This window comes from Eubalaena glacialis, chromosome 16 (genome assembly GCF_028564815.1).
Source record: "Eubalaena glacialis isolate mEubGla1 chromosome 16, mEubGla1.1.hap2.+ XY, whole genome shotgun sequence".
Classification (NCBI taxonomy): domain Eukaryota; kingdom Metazoa; phylum Chordata; class Mammalia; order Artiodactyla; family Balaenidae; genus Eubalaena; species Eubalaena glacialis.
In genome coordinates this window covers 57,349,765-57,373,813 of record NC_083731.1, presented here as the reverse complement: position 1 = coordinate 57,373,813, position 24,049 = coordinate 57,349,765, and the positions used below count along the sequence as shown (strand labels likewise).

Below are 24,049 nucleotides of genomic sequence, written 5' to 3'. Positions count from 1 at the left end.
AAAAAGAGAAATCATCACACTGGATTTAAAAACAAAAAAAGCAATACTCAACTAATATGCTGCCTGTAACAACAGTAGGTTAAAAGGAAAAGGACAAAGAAAGATATACCATGTTATCACTAATCAAGATAAAGCTGGACTGGCTATATTAATATAACACAAAGTAAACTTCAGACCATTAGAGTATTTTAAGCTTGGAAGTGACATAATCACATTTACTTTTATAGTAAAAGATCTCTAGCTGCTATGTGGAAAAGGACAGAGCATTCAAAACATGAGGCATAGGGCCTGAAACACAATAGGTTATCAACACATGGCAAACACAAAAATATATACAGTTATGATGGGCTGACCCAGCATCACCACCCCTGAGATTTTATCCTTTCTCAACAATATTGTTCTAAAATGAATACCCATGCTTTATTCTACTTTAAATTTGTCTTCCCGTTGCCATTTATTAACATGTATGAAACAAAAGCACCTTAGGCGTGGCAACCTCTGCCTGACTTTCAGAATTTCATTTAACAAAAGAGGGATTATGAGAAATCATTAAAATACCATAAACAAGATACTTACATTCAAGAGGCACTTTGGCTAAATCCCCTAAACTCACAAGTGGCTAATTAATTACATGTTCAAGGTTAATCAGTGGACCAGGTAAAGGTTAGTCACAGAGTAAAAGGGAAAGTTGGAGCTGGACATCAAAAAGTCGAACTTGGATCCTTGGATGCGATGCCAGCCAGCTGACCCTTTTATCTCTATCTCCAGAAGCTGACCTCACCAGTGGGCACTAAAGTTTGGGGTGGTACTTCAGGGTGGCAGGGTCAGGGTAGTGGAAGTAAAAGAAAGTGACACAGGAAAAACTATGGCATAGATTAGCTTACTCAAAAGTAATAAGAGGGCCTTTTCCAGTAACATTTGTTATCTAAGTCATATTTTAAAATAATAACTCTCCTCAAAATACTCTTAAATGACCGACTCTTTGCCTCGACTTTATTTTTTCCTATGCCATTTTACAAATTCTTGCTCCTTCTCTAATACCAGAATATTAATGGCAAAGGTGTTTCTGTAGTTATTCCAAACTGAAACCCGTTAGGAATGACACCTTGCTGCATTTCTTAGTATTGATTGTTTGCAGTTTTTATTCTGTTTCTACATTAGGACAAATAAAGTTCATTCAGGGGCTTCTAAAAATAAATCAATGGCCTTTCAGAAATTCATTCAGTGTTTGGGTTCATGCTTCAGTTCAAGCCATTGATTTGGTGGGTGCGTTTTGGGAGCGTTCAAATCAAATCACCCGGATCCATTTTTCAGGCAACTCTTCTGCCCTTCAGTAATAAAGTATGTCTATTGCTTTGTCTGAAGATGACAGAGGGCCCAGGTCTGTGATCTGCACTACAGGCAAAATGGGAGAATTACGTGGATACTGACTAAGGTGTGGTAAGACAAAGGAAAGTCTGAAGGCAGGATTTAGACAAGGCACATAACTAACAAAGGATTAGGCTACAGCTAAGACCCATGGTTAGAAAAAAATAGATGGAAACCTGAATTTTGGGGTGGTTAAAGTTGAGGGGAAAAAGTAGTCTTCAACTGGCAAAAGAAGTAATTACTAAAGCCAACAGTCAGAATGAGAGAGTTCCAAAGCAGATTATAAAAATCCACTAAGAAATGAGGCTAAGAACAAGCAAAGCAAAAAAAAAAAAGGCAAAAAGAGTGCATAAAGTAATAGAATGAGAACAGAATAACAGACAATTAAGCAATAAAGGAAAGGACTGTCATGAAGCTAACTGAACTAGTTTCTTCTTAATTGCATTCAAAATATAGAATGCCTCAAAAAATTCTGGATCAGAAATTAGAAAAAGCATAAATAACGATAGTGTCAAGGAAACCCATAATACAAAGCTACTGGAACCTTAAATCCTTTCAGAATATACCAGCATTCAATTGATCAGAATGACTGAGGTGCTTTACTGTGGTGAGTAGTTCCAAGTGGAGCTACTTACAAAGTAAACACTGATAAAATAGGGCTGAAAGACTCTACTTGCCCATAGCACAAAACTTCAGTAAAGCAGGGATGGGACTAGTCCTGAGCAAAAATGCAATGTAGGCTAAAGTCTACCTTTAAAAACCTTCCCGGGCTTCCCTGGTGGCGCAGTGGTTGAGAATCTGCCTGCCAATGCAGGGGACATGGGTTCGAGCCCTGGTCTGGGAAGATCCCACATGCCACGGAGCAAATGGGCCCGTGAGCCACAATTACTGAGCCTGCGCGTCTGGAGCCTGTGCTCCGCAACAAGAGAGGCCGCGATAGTGAGAGGCCCGCGCACCGCAATGAAGAGTGGCCTCCACTTGCCGCAACTAGAGAAAGCCCTCGCACAGAAACGAAGACCCAACCCAGCCAAAAATAAATAAATAAATAAATAAATAAACCTTCCCTTTGCATTCATTAGCCTTTCCACCTCTCGTATATATACAATTCTTTTTTTTTTTTAAACATCTTTATTGGAGTATAATCGCTTTACAATGGTGCGCCAGTTTCTGCTTCATAACAAAGTGAATCAGTCATACATATACATACGTTCCCACATCTCCTCCCTCCTGCGTTCTTTACCAATAGATCAGGAATCTTGTATTTAGAAGCAACACAGTATGGAGGAAACAAAATAAAATATGGAAATGTGGAGTCAGAAATCCTGAGTCTGAATCCTTCTCTTCTGTTTATGAGGTGGGGGGGTTCTGGGTTGTCACCTCTTCTATATGAGTTTCAGTTCTTATAAGCCTAAGAGGCTGTCGTATCACAGGGATAGATGTACCAAGTAAATGTACATAAATATACCTTGTGAACTGTGCATCACTAAAGCCAAATAATATAATTGTCATGTAATTACTTGACTGTGGTATAGTTGTTAATTTGATACAATACCTGTGTCACTGACCTGAAACTCCAAAATTAATCTCTCTCCTTGCTCCTATTATCCAAACTCTCGTCTTCTAAGTGTAATAAGTCTCAGATACCATATTAAAAAATAATCAGACTAAACTAATGTAGAGTAAGTTTTTAATCTCCTCTAGCTCTCCTATTGCATGACATGATTTACAAGCAGAAGGTTAACCTGCTATATTATAATATCTCAGATAATTAAAATGAATTTGGAGTATTTTTTGGTCCTTGAGCACATTTTCTATAATAACCATCAAGCTATTATTGTATGCAACTGGGTGATTTTAATTTCAGGAGATTCCTAAGGCGGAGACCCTCAGTTGGATATACCTAGTCAGAGAGCTAGAGGTTATTTCTGGCTCCAACACGTGCCACTAATACGAGACGTTCATCCTAATCAGGTTTTCAGTAATTTGAATTGTCCCCTTGAAAACTGGTCCCATGAACAGAAAATAAATACTCCAGCATCATATCTCATCATGAGACCTGAAGTCATGATAGCTGATCATAACTGAGATGGTTCATGAGTCAGTACTGGCCTTTAGGCCACATTCCTAACTGATGACCTTTGCTGCTTTGGACATTAAATTGTGTATATTTAAAAGTCAAAGTACAAAAAAGCCTGGGAGATCTAAAAAAATGGTCAAAGAGAGTTATTAGAAAACAATTGTGGAGTGAATAAAATCATTGAGAAAGAGGAGGGTATGAAACAGCTAACAGAATTGAGCACTTATTATTCACTATTGACTCCACACATGCACGCTCTCCCTTAAATCTCACTACAACCTAATGAGATAGGCTCTAAATTCACATACATTTTATAAAAAAAGAAAATTAAATTGAGAGGTGTTAAGAAACTTCCCCAAAATTTTATAGCTAGTATATGGTACCTTAAGAATTCAAACCCAGGTCTGTCTAATTAGACTAGAAATGCAATGAAGGATATTTGAAGGAACCTGGAATACCAAGACAAAGTCATTTTAACCCACATTTGTGTTTCAGTACTAGGAACATGTGGCATGGCAAGTCTCAGTAAGCCAAGAGCTAAATGGTTTTAGTTTTTCAGTATTTAAAATAAAGCACCATAAAGCACCTTAGGGAAAGTTATTTATCCATCTATCAGATATTTATTAGTGATTATTACATGCCAGGTATTGTTCAAGACATTAGAAATTCACCAATAGGTGTCTAAGAGAATGATTCCTGCCATGATCACATTCTTATGATAAACTAATAGACAGGTTAATGGACAGAACATAATATAGTAAATGAGAAGGTAATGAGTGCTTGAGGGAAAGATAAAGCAGGGAAGAGGAAAAGAAGTGCTATGGGCAATTTCAAATAGGGTACTCAGAGAAGACCTCCAAAAGTTAACATAGGAAGAAAGATCAAAAGGACATGAGGAAGCAAGCCATTTGGATATATGTAGGAAATAAGTCCAAGGAGAATAAACAGCCAATGTAAACCTCCCAAGAATGTGATTGGCATGTTTGAAGAACAGTACAGAGGCCACGTGGTTAAAGCTGAGTTAGGGGAGAGTGGTAGAAAATGAGGCACAAAACAGCGAGGCAGGGGCACATATGCAGAACCTTGTCAACTATAGCAAGGATTTAGGCTCCTCCTCTGAGGTGGGAAGCCAGTATAAGGTTACAGGTAGAGACAGAACATTATCTGCCTTATGTCACTAGCTGCTGTGTTAAGAACAGACTGTGATATAGATAAGTTGATACAGATATCACTTCTTAATATTATCAAATTATTTCACAACATTTTACATTTTACTTTCATGTCAGATAGAACACAAACAAAATTGCGTACCTTTTGCCACCACATGAAAAAAGGGGTAAGATCAATATAAATCACAGTTGAAAATTCAAAGTTTTTGAGAAACTCACTAGAGTTGGCAACTCATTGAAATAGCATATCATTCTGATCATGCTGTGTTTTTATTCGTTCTAATAAATTAAAGAATTGCAAAGTTATTCAATATAGCTGACATTCTACTAATTTCAGGGGAACAAAGGTAACAAAAGCTCTTAAGAGAATTCATTCAGAGTTCAATTCCACTTATCCTCCCACTCTACAGAGAACACAATTGGTAGTATGTAAGTGATTTTTTCCCATTAATGGCAGGATTTGATATTACTATTTTGATGTAGATTTGAACTAAATGAACTCAATCCCTTGATTAAATGAGACTTTATCACAGAATATGCCTGCACACTTTTGGCATTTTAACTTTATCTTAGGTCATAATATAGGCACTATACATTTATTATTATGATATATTAGAGATCATTCCATTTTCTTTCATATGAGAGCAAAATCTAGAGGCAAAGGTAGTTTTTTCTTCCTTTCCACAGATACACATTCTCATGACCACTAGCTTCTTTCCAAAGGTCCCTGATGAATTATATCCCACAAATGCCAAACAGCCCTCTCACCCTTCCTCATGCTTAGTTTTTGAAACAAACTGCAATAGTGTCACATTATAAAATCACCTTGTACAATTCCCTAGACCATGGATTGCAATTTTCCTCAGAGAGGTGGTAACCAGCAGCAAAAACAAACAAAACCTTGCTGATGATGAGTCTCTCTCAAGGGAGAAGATTGAGAAAACCAGTAAGGTTTGCATATTTTGCCTTACCCTTCACTGCCTCCTGTGTTACATTTCTAATTCACTCCCTGGCTGATCTTATCCAGTCCCACAGCTTTAAATTCCACATGTATGTGACTGGCTCCCAAATTTATGCCTCCAGCCCTGAACTCCCAGCTAACATCCTAACTACATATTTCATAGGTCCACTTAGATGTCTATAGGTGTTTTAAGTGATCTTCCCTCCCACAGTCTGTCTCTCTTACAAGTCTTTTCCTCTTCTCTGTAAACAGGATCTCCTATCTTTCAAATTGTACAAGCCAAGCACCTTGGGGGTCATCCTTGACTCCCTCTCATACCCTAAATCCAATCTGTCGGAAATCCCGGCTTCCCTACTTACAAAATACATATGGAATCTGCCCTTCTCACCAGAGACACTGCCATCAAGCCTGTCAAGCCACCACTATGTCTCACCTTAATCATTGTCATAGCATGTTAACTGGCCATTGCCTTCAATTTATGCCCCCACCCCGCAATCTGTTCCTCACACAGCTGCCAGAATAATCAATCTGATCTAACTCTAAAGCACAGATAGGATAATTTCACTTCTTTCTTTAAAACTCTCCAATGGCTTTCTTAGGATAACGTCCACGGGCCTCACAACATGGCTGCAAGATCCTGGTGGCATCTCTCTAATGTCCCCTCCTATTCCCACACCCTCTCATTCACTTTGCCACAGCCCCGGCCTCAACTGTGTCACACTCACTTATCCCTCAAAGCCTGGCTCTTGTTGTCTCCTCTGTCTATAACATGCTTCCCCAAGACAGCCACACAGGCTTCTGCTCAGATGGGAGAGGCCTTCCCCAGCCATGTTAATCTCACACGTATGCACTGCCCTCATGCCACCACTGCCCTCATGCCACCACTTCCTGAGGAGTACTTAGTATTACTTGATATTACATCACGTTTTTGTTTCTGTGTATATTGTTACTATACTCAGCCAAAATGTAAGACCAAGAAGGAGTAAGAGACATGTTCACTGCAACAAACTCAGAGTCCAGAGCAATGCCCAGCACACAGTAGGTGTTCAATAAATATTTGCCAAATAAATGAACAAACGAATGAATCATTGCTGAAACAAGGAGACAGGTATTGAAATAAAACACATGAGACAGCAGTACAGTTACCAATATAATCTCAAGGTCTAAATTCATCCATAAAACATCTGGTAATCCAAACCCCTGTAACACCAAAAGGCTGAGGCAACACTAATGGACCCGAAGCCATTTCCTCAGAAGCATCTAATGAGAACTCAGATCAATACTAGAGATGTTCTTAAATATACTCAGTCTATCAGCAGTGAAGCTATGTTAAGTTCAACCATAAAAAAGCCTCTAATTTTCTGTGAATTTCAGTATATTTGCCTAAATCGATAAATCTGTTACACATTATTTTATACTACCTGTTAAACATGTAAAGAAAAAGGTGTAAATGGCCTTTTAAGAGTTTTGTCAACATGTACCCCCATTGTGTCATATGTAGGCAGAATTAAGAAGTAATCTGTGAGAGAAAAGATCTTCAGAGAAAATACTAGCATGGGCAAGACAGATATTAGCTGACAACTGATGTTTAACTACTTAAACCAACAGACATTAGCTGACAACTGATGTTTAACTACTTAAGCCAACAGAATTTTTATAGGTTTCACTAAAAATTCAAATGGCACTGTGACCATTTTGACTTAGACTGCTAAAGGAGATGAAAAGCAGAAATCAGATCGTAAGGAAAATGATAGAAGTATTACATGTCTGAAGAATTTCAGGCTACAGATCAATGACAATTGAAAGCAAGCTAAATTAATAAGCCCTAAACTAGGTGGAAGAAAAGCCATCTGCGCTAGTGAGCCTATATTAAGTCCTGGATCCTGGTAGAAGCATGTCAAGAAGGTTGCAAAGCAAAGTGACAAGAATAACTGAACAACAGCTGAACGTTTGTGATCTTAAAAGAAGCAGACCTCTAAGATTTAAATAGCTATGGATAGAGTTATAACAGTTTATTATTCTAAACAAATGTCCTCCTGGGTAGATTTGCAGATGAGACTGCCAGAGTGCTATCTAGAACATCATGAAATGTGAAGGTCCTGGGACAACTGGACAGGTACCAAAAAGCAGCAACTGAAGACAAATAGAATTTCGTATTTTCCAGGAGGAGAGACTGGCAAGATTTATGTCATTGACAGACAAGATTGAAGATGAATTATTAAAGAGAAAAGGAAATAGTAATTACAAGAAGCCAAAATGGGTCCTTGAAGAAGACACTGTAGTGCACTAATTCCATGTCTTTTGTTAAGTTTTAAAGTGGTAATTCTGTGAAACATGAATGATTTTTTATCTGGACATTTGCAAAGCACTCAAAATAATCAACACTTGAGGAATGAGAGAGATGGATATTTTAAATCTGGGAAAGCGATGGCTCAGTGGACATATTCTTTCAGGTCCCTCACCAATCTTGATCAGTCTTTTCTTAAATTGTTTCAATAAGCTGTGATTCTTATACCAAATCACAATTTCCTCAACACTTTTTAGAATATACAACCACTGAGTACCTGAGTACTGACAGACTTAAACACCATGGCCTTCTGAGTTAAAGAAGGATCAGGAAAAGGTCCAACGTAGGTGTGGTACCAGGAGAAAAGTGGAATACTGTGACAAGTCTACAAGTTAGGTGGCAGAATCATATAGGGTGATTATATTCTGTTTTGAAAAAAAGTGTGAATTTATACTTTTATGCCCAAAAGTGTTGGTTACTTGGTCTACTTTTGAATTAACCCATTCTTACCCAGAGAAATAATTGTCTGGAGACCCATTTTAACAAAAATTAAAATAACTATCTCAAAAGCATCTAACATTTTCATTTCAAAATGTGATTTTAAAAAAATACTCTGTATTATACCATAATGATGGATACATGTCATTATATATTTGTCCAAATCCACAGAATGCACAACACCAAGAGTGAACCCTATAGGGAGGGTGGGAGGGAGACACAAGAGGGAGGGGATATGGGGATATATGTATACATATAGCTGATTCAATTTGTTATAAAGCAGAAACTAACACACCATTGTAAACCAATTATACTCCAATAAAGATGTTAAAAAAAAAAAAAGAGTGAACCCTAAGGTAATCTATGGACTTTGGACAATTATGATGTGTCTGTGTAGGTTCATGAACGGTGAGAGACGTTGATAAAGGGGGAGGTTTGTGCAGGTGGTGGAGGGTGGGGAGATATAGGAAATCTCCGTAACTTGCCCCCAATTTTTCTGTGAACCTTAAGCTGCTCTAAAAAGTATAATCTTAAAAACAATTTTTAACTTTGTTTTTATTTTACTGTTCTTGCTATATGTATTTTCCCTCCTTTCTGTTCATCTCTTCCTTATTTCATATAATCACTTAGCCAGTATCATGTGGCCACCATGTACTGGAAGATGGGCCATGTGTCAGGAATATAAAGATAAGCATGGTATACTTCAGCCTGTCAAAAAGTTCCAAGCATAAATGAATACTATGACTATATTCCAGGGTAATAAGAACCATTTAGATATATACACTGGGCATTATGGTAACAAAGAGGCAGGATCCTGAATTCTACAGGGAATAACAGAAATGCTAGGGAAAGAATTCCAGAAAGGGCTTCCTCAAAGCAAAAAGAAAGGGAAAGCAGCCTATTGACAGCCCTGAGTGTGGTGCCTTGAGAGCACAGCAAGTTGTGGAGGAAAGATGAAGCACAGGGAGAAAGTAAGACAGGGGGCAGGGCAGGAATTGCCTCCTTAAAGACCTAATGCTGGGTGACTGGGTGGCTAGGAAGGAGGGGATTATGGAGAAGTCTGAGGAAACACTTGGGGGTGATCAGTATGTTCATTATCTTAATTATGGTGATGGTTTCATGTGTGTACTTATGTCAAAATTAATCAAATTCTACAAATTTTAAATATGTGCATTTTACTGTATGTCAATTATACCTCAATGAAGTTTTTTTTGTTTGTTTGTTTTTAACACTTTAATGCCAATCTAAGAATTTTAGACATCCACGTAAAAGTTATGGTAAGCAACTGAAGTAGCTTAGGGAGCCAGTGAGGGATGGTCAGTGGCATTTCACTCCTTATTTTACAACTTTACAAGATGTTCCACACAATCAAAGGAAAGACTTAATCAACTGCTATTTATCACGTTCCTATTATGTGCAAAGAACCAAGCTTGTCCCAAAACACAGAATGTTCCTTTAAGTAAGTAACCTGGATCTTCAATTCACTCATGTGAATTACAGATGTATTCTATTTAAATAAACACTCAAATTTGATACAATCGATAAAGTCACTAAGGTTGTTTGCATTATATAATCAACTTTAATTCCACACAAGAATTATGTAAAATAGTAAACAAACAAAATGCAGCTTACCTCAACATCTGTGTTTGTTTACGTTATTTCTCTTTGGTAGAAAGGCAGTGTTCAAAAGTAACACATCCAAAATGCTAATAACCAATGTCAATTAAAGACCAAATAGAATGTATAAAATATAACATGTAAATTAGAAATATGTTTTACTTTTGTCATGTATTACTTACATACAACTATCCAGGGTTCTATGTTCTATAGAGTATGGTATACAAATATAGTATTCAGAAATATGTGAATATCCATTAAGTTGTACGTCCTTGAAGCTTTCTTTCAACTATCCTTCATTAAGGGAATAGTTACAGAAAAAGTCATAGTAGGGACCATGAAATACCACATAGGAATTTCAAAACAACACATTATAAAAATAAAAGCCTCCAAAACATATTTCACGGTGAAAAGTTTCAGAACAATGTGCATATGAACATGCATACATTTGTAAATACAAAGAAATAGGATCAGAAAGTCAACAAAATGTTAAAAATGATCATTTATATGGAATGCAGTGGGTAGTGAGATACAAGGAGCTTCTACATTGTATTCAATATTTTTATATGCTATTTAAATGTTTTATAACAAGAATATTTAGGTGTATTTTAAAATAAGGCATTTTTAATGCAGGGAAATTTGCATGAACTTCCTACAACATTTTTTGATTAAAAAAAAAAAAAAAAAAACAGGAGGTCTCTACTGCACAAAGTTTAAAAGCCCTGCCCTACAGTGACACCAAATGGTGGCAGATCAAAATACAGTACACAAACATAACATTGTTCAATTCAATCTCCTATAAACATTATGATTCCTTTGAAGAATTGGCAGCTTAACAGAACTAAATAATGTAGAAACAAATACTCAAAAACCTAGAACTTTTAATCAAAGAAAGTCTAGTATACCAAGTTTCAAATGCAAAATTTAGGTCTCTTTCTAAGCTTCAGCTAAATCTTGTGATCCCATTAAATATTTACATATCTTATTTCTCACACAGTTAACCCTGCCACTGTGAGTACAGTGATTTTACCTAATGGCTTATTGATCAGAAGATCACTGCAAATATAAAAAATACAGTCATGTAACTAAAATCAGGTTCTACACAATGGGAACCAACTTTTGGTAAGTAGGCAATATTTTGGGGAAATAAATGAGAAGGTTCTGGGGCTAAAGAGGGAAGGGAAGAATCCAAGAAAACAGACAGGTAACTGATCCAATGAGTGAGAGTTTCTAGGAAGAATATTTTCATTTCTAAATCTTATTGATAGAAAATTAAGTTGAATAAAGCATGAGGCAAGGACATGCCAAATATGAACCAATTTCTCAGCAAAAAGTTGTGTCCTGGACTATCCAGGGAAAAGAATATTTCAAGTTCAGCGCATCGGTTAGTACTCAGTGTCTTCTGCCCAAAACCTAAACCAACAAATAAAATTAGCATGTAAACTGTCTCATTCATTTCAAGTCACACAGAAAGATATAGAGATGAACCACCTCCCAGAATACTCCTCTAAAATAACAAAATACCATTTGACTAGAACACTTAGTCTCTCAACATTAAATGACAGCTTGTTCAGACTTTTTGATGGGTTATTGTTTTTCTTACGCCAAAATCCCCTGGAAAACAAAGGACATATAAATATACTATCAGCCACAAAACAAGTCAATAATAGCATTAAACTATTAGGTCCTGAATTCACAGCACTGGTTATCAGTTCTAAAAGGTACCAGCCACAACCATGTCAACACCACTACTAGACTACAAGGCATAGACAGGGCCAGCTCTGGAACACCTGAGAACTGTCCTGCTCAAACTGGCCAATGCCCGAGTCAGAAGGGCTGCAGGGAGAATTAGTTCAGGGAGATACCTTAAGATTCTGAATTACCAGTAATAACAGATGAGTGACTAAACCCTTAGAACCATAAAAGTACCCAGGTCTAGTACTCCTGCATTAAGACTGTTTTTTAAAGAATAGAGATAATATCAGGATTAAAGAATTTTGCTTCCAATTTCAAGGGAGAAATAAATAAAAGTTCATATGAAACTCTGTATTACAGGAAACCTGGAGAGAATATAGACATAGCAAATAGTTTAGTGGTTGAAAGAAAGCTTCAAGGACGTACAACTTAATGGATATTCACATATTTCTGAATACTATATTTGTATACCATACTCTAAAGAACATAGAACCCTGGATAGTTGTATGTAAGTAATACATGACAAAAGTAAAACATATTTCTAATTTACATGTTATATTTTATACATTCTATTTGGTCTTTAATTGACATTGGTTATTAGCATTTTGGATGTGTTACTTTTGAACACTGCCTTTCTACCAAAGAGAAATAACGTAAACGAACACAGATGTTGAGGTAAGCTGCATTTTGTTTACTATTTTGCATAATTCTTGTGTGGAATTAAAGTTGATTATATAATGCAAACAACCTTAGTGACTTTATCGATTGTATCAAATTTGAGTGTTTATTTAAATAGAATACATCTGTAATTCACATGAGTCAAATTAATGAATTTACATAACTGGATAAAAGAAAAATGTAAACTGACTGGCAAGTAACATAACTGCAGGGTTTTAACTGATTTTTGTTACAATGAAAACAATGCTAGAAATCACAGTATCAGTGTATAGAACCTGAAGATGAAACAGAGCTAACAGCAAGTCCATCTATGGTGAAAACAAATAAAAAGGCAAGCTTTGGCCCTATTTGGGGTGCAAAGGCTATCCCAACCCTTGACTCTTGTTTATGACTCTGTGATGATTTTTCATCTAGAAATTATTAGCACTTTAGGTTTAGTCAGTAAGTAAAGGCTTTTCTACAAGAGAAAAGTCTTGTAGGAATCTGCAGTTTAGCTTACCTCAAGATAACAGCCCGTCTTTGACATACACACAATTACATTAAGCATATCACTTTAAAAATAAAACAGCATTATGGGAATCTTTAAAAATGTACCTGGTAATTATAATCAGTTTCCTAAAACCACCAAATTTATATCATTTATACAATGTTGATAAATTGAAAACACATCACTCTTTAATGAATTAGTGAACTTATTGAGCTTTTAATCCAGAAAGGAGAACAGAAAACTTCAAGGCATTCCATGCTGTTCATCATTTTTTGGCTAACTCTCAAGTATTGTTTAGAACTTTAAGCAAGTTTTCCTGTCTTTTGGGGGATGGGTGGGAGTTTGAGAAGTAGGGAAAGCCAGATTGGAAATGGTGAATAATTGATATGGAAAAAAAGGTGAAGTTGAAGAACATTACCGTTTGTCACCCCCTCCCCCAAAAAAGAGTATATAGAAAGTTCTCATTTTTTCTTCAACTGTCTTTCTCCTTTCTTCACCAAAACAATTATATTTTAAAATGTTAGTACAACACAAACCAGAACTTGAAACAATATTTTTAGGAATATTCATAATCAACAGGTAATGAAGCTCTGTTCATATTTCCATAGCAGATGGTTTTCAACAGCGTCACTCCTTTCTCATTATATTCCATTTGTAGTCAGATATGATCCAGCATAGAATGTGTAGAGTCAAGGTCAAGTTTGTGTTGACATGTCCTGAAATGGAAGTGATCCATTTCTGTCTTAAAATCAAAACTATAACCTCTAGCCCTGCTATCTGGGAATACAATTGTTTTAACTTTCTGACCCCTCTGAGCACACTGCTTGTAAATCATACCTCTTTGATGTGAACTCTCGTTTTCAAAGGCGGGCATAACCTGGCTATTTAAATAAACCTGAAATATCTGCAAGTTTGAGTTCATTCTTCTGTGACAATCACTAGAAAGAACATGGGAATAGTTTTAAATCTCTGTGATGATATGCAACATAAAAGGTTACTCGTTAAATAGACATTTTCACATAAGTTTGTATGTGTTTCAGGCTTAATGTGGATGGGAATATTTCAAAATTATAATTTTACATGTTATGCTTTTCATTCAAGAGTCAAAAAAGATGGGCAAAAATCAAAACTCTAAGTAGTCTGTGGTTAAAAATGAATGCAAATTCTCCCATTTCTCATATGGAAGAGATTGTGTCAAATAAGGATCAAGAGAAAGACAGAGTGATCAGGTGAAAGAAAATAAATAAGGAAATAAAAAAAAAAGAAAAGAGAAAAAAGAGATGAGGAGGAAAGAGTACTCTGGAGAATTGGGTAAAAAAAAAAAGCATTTTTCTAAAGATAATAAATTTAAAAGTTTTATAATAAAAATTATAAGGCTGTGAACAGGAAAAAGGTGCTTTATTTTCTTCTGAGTTCTATTCTGAGTTTGTGAACTTTGGGTGCAGGATGGAGGGTGAGGGAGGAGGGGAGGTGCTGTAGGGAGGGCTGAGTAGAATGGGTTCATGAAGACATAGGAAGGAGTTTAAGAGCAAACGTCGACAACATGCCAAATATAGTATGTAGACATAGTCCTTTAGTTATCCAACCCAAAATTTCAAAATTGTATCAAATACAATTCCATCATGTCCCTGGAAGTTGGTAATAATATAGCTGAAGACTGCAGGAAAAAAATAATCTTATATATTAAAAAAATGAAATACTACTCTAAAATATCATCATGATGGCTGAGTGTAACCAATCTCAAAATGATAATTTAATGGTAGAAGGAAAGAGCAGGAGAAAAGAAAGCTTGATAAAAAATCTTAGTTACAATACCGCTAATATATAACACTGGAAAGTCTTTTTTCACCTCTTTAGACCCCACCTTCTATAAAGTAGGAGGCCGGAACAAGGTGATTATCAAGGTGTCTCAAAGATATTCTAAAACGTATTCATTTTTCACCCTCATTGCCAAGAAAGAGACTACATTTCTAATTTCAGAGTCTAAAATATGAGATGAACTGAAGTGAATGATTAGAACGAAAAACTGAAGCTACTCTTGCAATATGTTGGAATACACAGCTCTAGAATAAATCACAAATATACTCTCTAGTCTTAGGAGTGCAGGTTTCATTTTACATTTTGACATTAAAGAGAGAACTTAAAAAAAAATCATGTTTATGCTTTTGAAAAAAATCCTTGGACTTCATTTACGGCTAGAATTTCAATATATATTTTAAAATCAAGATAATTTCCCATAAATATCCTCAGGTTTAAAAAAAGAAAGCAAGATGGTTTTTGAGCAATGATGATGTGAAAAGCCTTACATTTCCTTTTCTCTGTTTTCGCACTGTATAAAAATCCCCTCCAAAGAGAGCTGACACTGAGAGACAGTACTTACCACAACAGCAAACTGCTCGGGTTCACATAAGTTGTTATAGTCACTCTTGAACTGAGACAGTGAATTTAACTGTTCTTGATCAGGAAGATGCTTCATTAAGTTCTAAAAATTAAAACCAAAAGAAAATATCTTCACTAAATGTGCTTCTTAAATTCTAGGAAAAATTTTTAATAAACTATGGGAAGGAAATCATTGAAGAAGTTAATCTTTAGTTTTATTTCTAGGTAACCTCCCTAATATTAAACCTTAAGCTACACTCTCTGCATCTTGAAAGCAACCAATTTTCCTCTTCTCTATCCAGGGTTATTATATATTCAAATCAAGCAGTACTGAATGTTTATTTGATTAGCTATATAATGGAGAAAGAAGAATTCAACCTATACCAAAGGAACAGCTTTCTCACCTGGATAAATGTGATCAATTACATTTCAGCTTTAGGGAATTAAATGTCAGAAATTTCAGGCAAAGCCAAACATATTTTAACACTTCACTCACGGGGATAAAAGAAATCATCATATTGCTACTAATAGGCAAGGGAAAGAATGGAAAAGAAATCAAGGGAATTGTAATGACAGCACTTGCAAGATTTAACCAATATGATTACAGTTTTAATAATAAAACTGAAGATATCTCTAAGACAAAGACAAAGTAACTTTTCTGATGTGAAAGAAAATTTGAAAAGGCATTGAAGACATAGGATGATACACCTTGCAGATGAAAGCATATAGAGAGAACTTAAGTGCGTGGCTGTAACAGCCCTTTGCCTATATCATCTGCAGCCCAGAAACCACAGGTTCATTTGGTTGTTCTGGCTCCTTTGTCCATGCACAGCCTTTCCCAAGCCACACTCTTAGACAACAGAAACACTCCCAATGGAGAAAGACCAAGGGAACACATATAATTACGCTTCCCTGTTAAACCATCCCTTAGACAAAGTCTATATAGATCCTTTGTATCAAAATATAATCGATTATAATAGTATTATAGCGAGTTAGTATACTGATATTAAAATTAAGAAAGAAAAGAGTGGTTGGTGCTCACAATTCCAAATTACACCATCAATAAACTCTGTACAAGCCCAAAGTCAAGTACAAATTATAATTAACCCTACATCATGCTGAATATATTTAAGGAGGAAAAAAACCCTCAAAGGTGTTATTAGTTAAAAAATAATGTTAGAGAATGTTACATATCAAAGAGTTAGATCAAAGAACAAGTTTTTGACTCACTGTGTACCTTTGGACATAAACTTGATTGACTGGCCAAAAACAAACAAAAAAGTGGCAATTTAAGATCATCCCTAAAAAAAGTATTCACGATTAATACTATCAAACTGAATAAAAACAATAAAGGTATATGATTTTCCCATATAAACAGAAGTTTCTCTTAGTAGAATTGCCTGAGACCAAAACACCTGGTTATTAATATTTTCTTTTAATCATTCTAGGTGACATCTGATCGATTTATTACATTGGGCTTCTGAGTTTCTTCAGCATCCTTTTAGATAATCATCATATCCCCTTGAATATTTTTAGTTAATATATACTTAAGTTTTAATCTTTCATCACAAATTCACTAATTTTTCACTTCATTATTTTTGCTTTCTTAAGTAATGAAACTATTGTGATTTGTAAGAGTACAGGCCTGACCTTCCTTTGTCTCTCCCTTTATCATGTTTCCCATCCTAAGCTCCTATCGAACTAAATTCTTCATCTGCCCCCACACACCCAGCTTTTCCCTCACACGATCCCTCTGCTCTTTTCTACATACGTGCCATATTCAACCTTTAAGGACCCTTACACACAGATACGCACACTTAGCACATTATCTAGTTCTAAAACAATCTCAACACAGCCATATTTATCCTGTATTATAGTTATATATAAATGCCATCTCCCTTGCCACTCCAGAAAGGTAAAGTCTATGTCCAATTGAGCCTAACACCACGCCCTGCACATGGTGAGCACTATGAAATACGTGCTAAATTAATTAATTAATTAATTAATTAAAGACTGATGGGACAAAGGTAAATGGGTAAACAATGAGGTGGAAAAATAACATGCAAAGATGACATCAATACTGACATCTTGTTATATGAATAAATAACTAGATATGCCATAATAAGATCATGACAATGAACAAAGCCTACCAAAATAATGATTATTACAAAGTAATGCTTTTTCCATGCCCTGTTCAAAACAGGCAAGTTCTTCACTTTACAATTAGAAAGTATTTTTAAAATTAAAAACAAGTCTTCAAATAGCATAAAATTCTTATTGTTGGGCTTCCCTGGTGGCGCAGTGGTTGAGAATCTGCCTGCCAATGCAGGGGACACGGGTTCGAGCCCTGGTCTGGGAAGATCCCACATGCCGCAGAGCAACTAGGCCCGTGAGCCACAACTGCTGGGCCTGCGCGTCTGGGGCCTGTGCTCCGCAACAAGAGAGGCCGCGATAGTGAGAGGCCCGTGCACCGTGATGAAGAGTGGCCCCCGCTTGCCACAACTGGAGAAAGCCCTCGCAAAAAAAAAAAAAAAAAATTCTTATTGTTAATGAATATATGAAGACTTTGCATATGTCCAAACTAAATTTTTAGATTTTAAATTCATAAGATTGGTTTAACATTTAGCAAGTGTGGTAACCAGAATAATGCCCCAATCCCACTAAGAGGTTCACACCTAATCCCCAGAACCTGTGAAATATTAGGTTACATGACAAAGGGAATTAGGGTTTGGGATGGAATTAAAGTTGCTATCAGCTGACCCTAAACTAGAGAGATTATCCTGGAGTATCCAATGTGCCCAATGTAATCACAAAGGTCATTAAAAGTGGAAGAGGGAGAGAATAATAGAATAAGAGGAAGATGTGACTATATAAGACAGGAACAGAGAGCTGCAACATTGCTGGCTTGAAATTAAAGGGAGGCATCCACAAGCCAAGGAATGCGGGCAACCATGAGGAGCTGGAAAAGACAAAGAATGAACTCTTCTCTGAAGCCTACGGAAAGCAATGCAAGTCTGCTAACACCTGGACTTTGGCACGGTAAGGCCCACACCAGACTTCTGTTCTACAAAAATGTAATACATTTGTTTTATAGTAAGCCACTAAATTTGTGGTAAATTGTTAAAGCAGTAATAGAAAACTAATATATTAATAAATTATATGGAACTGAATGTTCTTAGGACATGAATTTTAAAATGCAAACTTTTTTCCATCTCAAACAACAAAAGCCACATGATCATCCAAAATATTCATATAATTAAGTTAAAAGCTACTCTGTAAATATTTAACAAATACATTGTAAAAACTACATATGCATTAAGTAGAAATATTTTATTGAAGGGACTTGGAAATCTACTCTCAAGAACAAAGCACATTCACAATCAACAGGAATAAAGACAAAATATAGTAAAGAGAAACTAGTAGAGAAAAAAAAAAGAAAACTCTTGAAGAAGGTTTGTTGAATTAGGTAGTTTATGAGTCTGAGACTCAGCACAAATCACTGATGGGATTATATATTACCACCACACTTAGAAGATAGGACAGACAAAACCAAGAACTTCCAAGGATACCACTTACTGATGGATTAAAACATCTAGAATATTTTTAATCAGTTGTTAACACTAACTAATAAGAATAAAAGATAGCAAACTGAAGATATTATTCTCTCACTGTATGATTTGTGGTCTGCTTCTCCAACTTTAAATTCTATCAAGACATGCATTACTGTACCTTATGTATAGAATTCAGCAAGTAATTCTGAAACCATACTAGCATTCGTTAAATAATCCTGTGAGTAGAAAATATTTTAAAAATCTTCCAGCCTTCTGAATGATTCAGAATACCATGCAAACAAATTTCTAGAATTCATGGGAACACAAATGACTCAAGTAAGGGTTGTTAATCAAGGTAACTCTAAATAAAGAGAAAATTCCTTCAGTCTTCTATACCAAACAATAATACACCTTTATAAGACATATAAGCCCAAGAAAAACACATTCTATAAGGATTATACAAATAAATTTAAATTAGCATATTACTAGCCTTAACTGTAACAAAAACATAAACATAAGTGTAAAAGTAAACAATCTGCCTTTCAAAAACAGTCATTTGAAATAATTGAAATGTAATCATTTGATAGCATTATATTTAGTTTGCAGTTAAGAGAAGATGCAGAGCTTTATCTCCTGGCAATGCAGAAGTTATGCTCAAACTAATTATGCAGCAATGATTTTCCAGTTGAATGATTTAGTTTAAGAATTTTGCTTCACTTACAGATTTCTATTTAATGAGAAGCTTGCAATGAAATATTGGAATTTAAGCTCTCTGCCTGTTTGTTTACCTGAATCATAGACTCTGCCAACTGTGTTTCATCCACTTCCAATATCATCATTTTGATTTCCTCATATGGCACCCGAAAAGAACTCAGGAAGATTGCTAAGAGGAGGAGGAAAAAAAGAGGTTCATAATGAAGAAGGTAAGAAAACAATTTGAGATGTAGTTCTATATATAAAATCAAAAATAATTCATAAAGTGAGAGATTTTAATTATTTAATATAATTACTGTGGGGGAAACTTTCATTAGCACATTTTATACCCTTCTCCAGTTCTAGAACTAGTGTTTAAACAACAGTCCTGTATTATTATGCTGGTTCTGAGGTTGATTTTTAATGCTTAGTTATTAGCCTAACATAGGAATGGTGCCAATTTTGATGTGATTTTAGAAAACTGAAATATGTTTAGAACACTGTAGAGATATCACATTGTAATGAAAAGAATCATAAAACCCCAATATGTACATGTAATATTTATCTACACATGTGTGTTATTAGCCTGCATAATATCTTCTGGCCTTACTAAATAGTCCAGAAAAAAAATTTTTTTAAGAAAACTGCTAAGCAGTGCATTAACACTTTTCCAAGTTGTAATAGCACTTCACTGTTCAGAAATATTGTAGACAATATGCCAGAGAAATACCTTTTTTATGTAACTAAAGCTTAAATATGCAATATTAGAACACAAATTTCAATGGAAAACTGTCCAAATGGACTAGATGGGATAATATGTTATTACTGAGAATTTCAACATTATTTACATTTTTATACCTCATACATCTTATGTTAAAACACAATGATCTCAAAAGTATATAAGAATATTTTCATAGCATTAGATTTAAGGCTTTTACTGTTTCCCCCCTTATTCTACTAGTAGTATTGTTTCTTCTGTCCAGTGAAAGATGTCACTTCTTGAACACACTCAGACCTTGCTACCACTACCTACTACTTTGTTTTATATACCAAACATATCATTTTATTTGTAGGTATTTTCATATAAAAACACTATTTTACATAAGATAGAGAAAACATGATCTCTTCTTTCTTGGAGCAAGGCTGTATTCCTGAGGATACCATGGATCAACTACAGATGAACAACGAGAGCACCATCTGTGTTCTTATCATCAGCTTCATTCACACATTTTGAACTCACACAGTCATAAATGTGGGATAATAGTGCTAGAAATTATAAATGTGTATAATCCTCAATATCCCAAGAATAAGATGGAACAAAGGAGCTAAATGATATTGTAAAAGATAGAGATTAGTGGAATTATAAAAGGATAACCCCATAGTAGACACTAGAAAGCACAAAAAGATAATAACTATATGATCTCAAAGAGATAAGCAATGAATAATTGATATAGAGGGAATAAAATCTAAATCTGTACATCATGTAAAAACAAGTTGCATATGATTGTAGTATTAAATGTAAACATTAACAAATAGGAATACTAAAAGAAATTTAGCATGGCAAATTAGCTCATTTATGGTTAGAGAAGAACTTCTTAATCATAAAAATCAGTGAAAAACATATGAAAAGATTGATATCTGACAAAATAAAAAGAAAACACTAAAACAATTAAAAGCGCTTAAAACAATTAAAAAGCAAGGAAATTGGGGGGATGAACCTGCCTCAAAATTCAGAGGGCTTTCTCCCACTTCATTTAGAATACAATGAGGTCCAAATAGGAAAATGAGAAAAATGTATGAAAACTCAAAGGAATAAGAAAAAAATTACAAAAAAATAATATATAATATGTTAAAGATCAGAAGTAAGCAAATTGAGAAGGCAAATTGTTAAGACAGTACCTGTATTGCAAACTTAGAAAGATAGTAAGATTAATCAGAATCCTTAAAATTCCCTTTGAGAGACAGTAAATTCTACTCAAGAAACCTAACCATGGACACAATAACAAAACATAGAAAAGGTTATAATGTTAAATAGAAAGATTAAAAGGAAAGAATTACACTGAGGCATAATATAGTAATTGAGAGAAAGAAATTATAGTTTTGTATTTCAGGCAGCATGGCAAAGTGGACAGAGAAACTTGAAATATTTTTAAAAAGTTATTTTTTATCTTAATCTTAGATCTATTTCTGAGCCATAGTGAAAGAAAGGAAAATAGAAATCCTGGAGAAAATGAAATAATTACTTAAAGAAATGAAAGAAAAGTTTGAAACACTGGACAGGAAAGAAAAGAACATTAATAAAAAGAAACAAAGATTTGAGGGAGAAAAAAACTTTAAAAATAAAAATATATATATTTAGCTACTGAAATAGAAAACTCACATGGATTAGACATCAGATAAAGAGAAAATTGGTGACATAGGCAGAGAAGCTACCCAAAACACAAAGACAAAGAGGTGGAAAAGTACTAGGTTAAGAGACACAGAAGATGAGTAAGGACACCTAAAAATGTCTTCTTGGAGTTCCAAAAGGAACACATGCACATACACACACACATGTGCACACACACACACACACACCACGGAAGAAGCATATTTAAAGAGAAATGTCATTTTCCAGAATTTTAGAGAGAGACAAATCATCAGAACAAGGAGGCTCAACAAGTCCTAAACATTATTTTTTCTTTAAAGCTACATTAGCTTCTTGTAAAACACCAAGCATGGGAGAGTTTGTACAGTGGGAACACTCAAGCTTTGATACTGGAAGAGAAAATTGGTACGAATGCAGAACAGGTATATACTTAGGGTAGAGGTATACTTAGAGAAAAGCCAAACTTTTTCTGTAAACAGCTACATGGTAAATATTTTAGGTTTTGTGAGCTATACAGTCTGTCACAACTACTCAACTCTGCTATTGCAGCCCAAAAGCAGCCATAGATAATATGTAAAAGACGGCCCTGGCTAAGTTCCAATAAAACTTATTTTAAAAAACAGGCAATGGACGACATTTAGCCTGAGAACTATAGTATGCCACACCATTAGTATCACCAAAAGTAGGAAACAACCCAGAGGTCGAATGAAATAAAGTATAATATTCAAAGAATGTTATACACACTAAACTGCAATGAAAATGAATACACTATAGCTAGATGCATTAACATGGTATGATTTTATACATGTAATATTCAATATTAGTCAAAACCAACAACTTATTGTTTAGGAACATGTATGTGGTCGGTAAAACTGTAGAGAAAAAAGGAAGGGAATATTTAACCCAAGATTCAGGATAAGGTTACTTCTCACAGGAAGGGGGATAAGATTAGAGAGGGTCGTATATAAGTCCCTAAGTATTAGTAATGTTCCATTTCTTTAGGTGTGAATGTTTGATTTATATATCATGCATTTTATATATTCTCTCATATGTGTAATATGTCATAACAATATATTTAAAACAAATTTAAATGAATAATATGAAAACAAAATGCATCTGGTGGAAAAAGGTGACATACTGTGTGGTAAAGGATTAAGTTTACCCAAGTAAGGTCTGGCTCCTATGAGGTACTCTGTAAGCCCTTGGAATGCCCTGTGTGATAACAGTGTCTTTGTTTACTGGGGGCATTCACTGGACCACACCAGACAGTCTATGCTAATAATGTGATTTATGGTGGGGGCTTTGGGTCACACAATATTAGCTTGAACTGTGGAGGGGCTGGGAACTAAGGCCATCATATGGGGGTTCAGCTATAATCAAGACCCAGTAAAAACTCTGAACACCAGGGCTAGGGTGAGCATCTCTATTGGCAATAATCTGTGAGAAATGTCACATATCGTTGCTGGGAGAAGCTACTACTGTCCATGGCTCCACTGGGAGAGGACAACTACAAATTTTACGCTTACAACTCTCCTGGACTCTGCCCCACATGCCTCTTCCCTTTGCCAATTTTAATCTGTACCATTTTGCTGTAATAAACTATAACCATGAGTAAAACAGCTTTCAGTCAATTCTGTGAGTCCTTCTAACAAATTATCAAACTTAAGAGTGGTCTTGGGGACCGCCAAATTTGCAACTGGTGTCAGAAGTGAAGGTAGTCTTGGGGACCCCCTAACTTTGCAAATAAAACAACTATATGATCTCACTTATACAATTATGTAGTTATATAAACATAAATAACATAATGTACAATTAATAATACATGTTTAACAACATACAATAACACATGAAAGAAAAAATTAAATGTGAATAGAAAAATCTATTTTGCAGACAGACGTAACTTATTCCTTAACTTTCTTCTATATTTGTAATTCATCCACTACTTTCAGGTATTATTCCATAATTAACATATATATTAAACAGATATATTTATAAAGATTGAACTATGTTTTTTTTTATAGTTTATGAATAAGTTTTGGGGAAAACATTTGCTATAACTAAGGGCAAATAAACTACAGAAGAGTTGAAAATGGCCTAATGCATAACACACAAATCAGAAAACAAGCATAGACCTTTAAAAAGAAAAATTTAAAAGTTATTGAGAATAATGAGATACTCATTTAAAGCTTAAAAAATATCCATTAAACTGAATCTTTGTACT

The 24,049-nt window shown here is 35.1% G+C and overlaps 1 protein-coding gene across 2 annotated transcripts in view; it reads right to left on the bottom strand.

Moving 5' to 3' along the window:
- Window positions 1-24,049, bottom strand: part of DIAPH3 (diaphanous related formin 3) — a 571,929-nt gene that overhangs the window by 284,410 nt on the left and 263,470 nt on the right. For both annotated transcript variants that reach the window (XM_061171200.1, XM_061171201.1), the window contains 2 exons: window positions 19,556-19,650; window positions 15,218-15,319 (listed from right to left, as the gene is read on the bottom strand). In XM_061171200.1, coding sequence (XP_061027183.1) covers window positions 15,218-15,319; window positions 19,556-19,650 — 197 coding nt within the window. The remainder of the gene's footprint in view (window positions 1-15,217; window positions 15,320-19,555; window positions 19,651-24,049) is intronic.